We start from the raw sequence: 4,817 nt of genomic DNA, 5'->3' as shown, positions 1-4,817 counted from the left end.
CTGCCCAGTTAGCATCCGAATACGCCACAAGATCACGATTAGGAGATGTAAATAGCTGAAGGCCATGATTGATGGATCCTTGAATATAGCGTAAGATGCGTTTCAGAGCAGTAAAATGCGGTTCCCTGGGATCATCCATGTATAGACATATTTGCTGAACAGCCTATGTAATGTCAGGTCTGGTGAATGTAAGATATTGCAAAGCACCTGCAAGACTACGATATAAAGTGGGGTCAGCAACAGGAGGCCCAGACCCATCAAATTTAGCAGACAAATCAGCCGGTGTTCGGGCTGGTTTGCAGTTAAGCATAGACGCGCGTTCAAGAATCTCATTGGCATATTTTTGTTGAGACAGAAATAGACCATCGGATGTTCTTACAACTGAAATACCAAGAAAATAATGAAGATCACCAAAGTCAGTCATAGAGAACTCCGTACCCAATAGAGATATGATGTGAGTCAGTAAGTGCGACGAGGAACCAGTAAGAACAATGTCATCGACATAGAGAAGTAAATATGCCATATGAGATCCTTGCCTGTAGATAAATAGGGAGGAGTCACACTTGCTATGAACAAAGCCAATAAGTGAGATAAACATGGCGAAGCGCTGAAACCAAGCCCTAGGTGCTTGCTTGAGACCATAAAGAGATTTCTGAAGGCAACATACATGATTAGGTCTTGAAGGATCTCAAAAACCTGGAGGCTGCTGCATGTACACTGTTTCCAGTAAATAGCCATGAAGAAAAGCATTATTCACATCTAACTGTCTGATGGGCCACTTATGAGTGACAACGATGCTAAGAACCGTGCGAATGGTGGCAGGTTTAACCACGGGACTAAATGTCTCATCACAATCAATGCTGGGTCGCTGACTTCAACCATTAGCAACCAAACGAGCTTTATATCGCGATAAGGAGCCATCTGCATTAAGTTTCTTTTTGAACAACCAAATACAATTTATAATATTAGCATCAGGTGGTCTTGGCACAAGTATCCAAGTATTGTTAGAGATAAGAACATTATATTCATCTGTCATCGCATTTAGCCAGTTAGGATCTTTAAATGCCTGAGAATAATTTTTAGGGACAGGAGATTCAGAGGCCACATGAAGATTGAGTTTCTGAATAGGTTTAAAGATGCCTTGTTTGGCGCGAGTGCGCATGGGATGTTAAGATGAAGGATGAGCAACATGTGAAGGAGGTCCCTCAACAGGAGCTGATGTGGCATCATGAGAAGGAGAAGAAACCTGCTGAGAGTTTGGAGGACCCGAAGGAGTTGGAGTGCCGAGGGAGGAAGTATCCTCAGGAGAGGAATCAGAGGAAGAGGGAGTCTCGAGAGGAGAGTCACCGTCAGAGTGAATAGTAGTATTTTGTGAGAGTGGAGTAAAAGGAGTAGGTGGAGGAACATGATCAAGAAATGAGTAGGAAGGAGAAGTGTTTGGAGTCATGGATCCGAAAGGGAAAACGGTTTCATCAAATACAACATGACGAGATATGATTATTTGATTTGTGTCAAGGTTGAGACAACGATATCCTTTGTGATTAGTAGGGTAACCCAGAAAAATGCAGGGTGTTGATCGCGGAGAAAGTTTATCGGAAGCCTCGATATGAGGAAAGCAAAGGCACCCAAAAACACGAAGGTGCTTGTAAGAGGGTTGTTTTTGAAAGAGTTTGTGAAACGGAGTGTCATTTTTTAGAGTGGTTGTAGGTAAAATGTTAAGCAAATGGGCAGCCATATGAAGAGCTTCAACCCAGTAGGTGGGGGGAATACGAGCATTGAAGAGAAGAGTATGTATAACATTGTTAATGGAACGAAGCATGCGTCCAGATTTACCATTTTGTTGAGATGTATACGGACATGAGAAACGCATGTGGATGCCATGTTGGTCACATAATCGATGAAATTTATGATTTTCATATTCACCTCCGTTGTCACATTGAATAGCTTTGATTTTGGTTTTAAATTGGTTTTTGACAAATGTACGAAAAAGAACAAATTTATCAAAGACATCAGACTTCGCATGTAAAGGATAAACCCACACATAATGAGAAAAATCATCCAAAAATATGACATAATATTTAATGCCACTAGTACTTTCAATAGGAGATGTCCACACATCAGAATGCACAAGTTCAAAGGGAGACAAAGAAGTAGAAGAAGATAAGCTAAAAGGCAATTTAACATGTTTGCCTAATTGACATGCATGACATAAACTAGAGTCTTTATTGGAAGAACAAAAAATAGATTTATTGTGAACTAAGTGTTTAAAGACATGATGACCGGGGTGACCAAGACGTTGATGCCACAGAGACGGAGAAACGGAAAGAAGAGTTTGAGTTGTTGGTGCAGTGACAGGATAAAGATCACTATTGCTTTCACATCGCATGAGAATTTGTTTGGTTTGAAGATCCTTCACAGAAAAACCAAAGGGGTCAAATTCAATAGAACAATTATTTTCACGAACAAAACGACGAACAGATATAAGATTTTTAATAATAGATGGTGTGATCAAAACATTTTTAAGATGTAAGGTGCGAAACATATTATTGTGCGGAAGAGTGGAATATCCCATTTTAGTCACAGGTATAGAAGATCCGTCTCCTACTAAAATAGATGAGGAAAATAAATGATTATCTGAAACAGACTTGAGAATACCTACGTTGGCGTGAACGTGCGATGTAGCCCCAGTGTCCATATACCACCCATCTTGACCTGGATCGTTTAATGACATAGTATTAAACATTTGTGGAAGAGAAGTGGGCTCCGGATTTGTTGAATATGAGTTGTTGGGCCACAAAAAAGGTTGAGAAGTGTGACTGGTCTGATAAGCTTGTTGTGGACCAAAAAATAAATGTTGTTGGGCTGTGTTCGGCTGGACCCAAGGCTGTCTTGGTCCAAAATGATTGTTATGAGGAGCCGAATTAGGGCTTGGAAGAAGTCCAAGAGAATTTGGTCCACCATTTGAAGATTTGACTCCACCATTATTGTTGACCTGATGCCATCCGTAGACCCAATTCCCTGAAGAGTTCCCCACACCTCGTTGCTGATACGGTCCGTTCACAGGAGGTTCGCTGCCGCCATTGAAGTTTCGACCAGCATGTCTTCCATTTCGACCACCTCTGTACCGACCGGCGTTGCGTCCCCCACGATGACCACCTCGAGATGGCGGCTGATTTGTCGACTCGGTGGCAAGGGCATGAGGCGATGAGGCGGTATCGGAGTGAGTAAGAGAAGATCGGCGGCTGTCTTCTTGAATAAATTGTTGTTCCTCCTGGATGAGCATAGACTTAACGTCCCAAAATGAGGGTAGAGGGTCCCGATGACGGATTGTAGTTGCAAAGACTCGAAATTTTGGAGACAACCCATTTAAGGTGTAAGCAACAAGGTTAGGTTCAGGAACTTTTGCATCCATGTTATTGAGGAGATCAGCAAGGTTTTTGATACGATTACAATATTCTGTGACAGAAGAAGTTCCAATGGTAATATTTCTCAGTTCATTATCCAGTTGAATTACCTTATTTGCTTTGTTGGTCCGAAATTTTTTTTCAAGTTTAAGCCAAACATCATATGCTGTTGTCTGTTTCTCAAAAATCAGATGAAGAAGAGAGATTTCAAGGGTGCCATACATCCAAGACTTCACGATGGCATCTAACCGGGTCCATTCATCGTTGTTTTCTGCATAAATCTTTTCTTTTGGGGGTTCAAGATGATCTTTGACTCCGTATCCAATGCAATGGATCTCAAAAAGTTCACGCCAGATATCGTAATTCATACGATCCAAATCAAGAATCAAGGGAACAACATGTTTGATGTTAATCGTAGAAGAAGGTTTATCAGAAAGTGTAGAAGATGATGTAGAAGAAGAGGATCCAGTCATTGTGAAAAACAATGAAAGGTGAAGAAATAGAACAGAATAGAAGAAGAATCAAAGGAGGCAGTCGACAGAACAGAAAGCGACGCCTAGGTTTAGAGAGATTTCAGGAAAGTTTGATACGCTCTGATACCATGAAATCTTGGTATTTCCCATGAAAATCACCTTTCATTGATTGATATATATATATATATATATATATATATATATATATATATATATATATATATATATATATATATATACACACACACGATTACATCAAAAATGAGCCAAATACAAAAGGGCCAAATAAGAATACAAACCCAAGACTAGGGATGAGCATATGGACCGGGGAACCGGCCGGAACCGGTACCGGAACCGGAACCGGCACCGGAACCGGAACCCGATGGAACTGATCGGACCGGGACGTTATTTTTGTGGATTTTTGGAACCGGGAACCGGAACCGGTAGAACCGGCAAAAACCGGAACCGTATGATGCTATATTTCAAGGAGCGGTTCCAACATTTGAAGACACAACAAGAACCGGTAGGAACCGGGAACCGGTAGAACCGCCGGGCCGGTTCGGTTCTTGATTTTGGCCGAAGCCGGTTCCCCGGTCCGGTCCGGTTCCGGCCGGTTCGGTCCTTTTGCTCATCCCTACCCAAGACTATAAATCATACACTAATAATTTAAGCTTCAATTATACTAGAAAAATGTCAAAAATATTTGTAACAATGTCTCTTTTTTCTTTTCTAAAAAAAAACGAATTACACATGTTCACGCCCCATTGGTGTACTTACATACTTTAGGGGCTGATGTAGTAGTCAATGCGGAAGTTGTTAGCCACAAATTTATGACATGTGACTAGTGAAAACATGTATACATGGTCTCCAAATATATTTTGGATTCACAAAAACAACAATAAAGAGCCTACGACGTATAGTAGTTTCAGTATATGCAAAA

General features: G+C 41.0%; 1 protein-coding gene across 1 annotated transcript; it reads right to left on the bottom strand.

The window, feature by feature from the left end:
- Window positions 1-1,168: 1,168 nt before the first annotated feature.
- LOC145050739 (uncharacterized) lies at window positions 1,169-3,877 on the bottom strand. Its single transcript, XM_078998940.1, has one exon. The coding sequence runs from the start codon at window positions 3,875-3,877 to the stop codon at window positions 1,169-1,171; it is 2,709 nt and encodes a 902-aa protein (XP_078855066.1).
- Between the last annotated feature and the right edge of the window lie 940 nt (window positions 3,878-4,817).

The sequence above is a fragment of the Lactuca serriola genome, chromosome 5 (genome assembly GCF_051521515.1).
Source record: "Lactuca serriola cultivar US96UC23 chromosome 5, Lser_US96UC23_V15, whole genome shotgun sequence".
Lineage (NCBI taxonomy): Eukaryota > Viridiplantae > Streptophyta > Magnoliopsida > Asterales > Asteraceae > Lactuca > Lactuca serriola.
The sequence above is the reverse complement of the archived record's forward strand: the minus strand, read 5'-3'. Positions and strand labels throughout refer to the sequence as shown.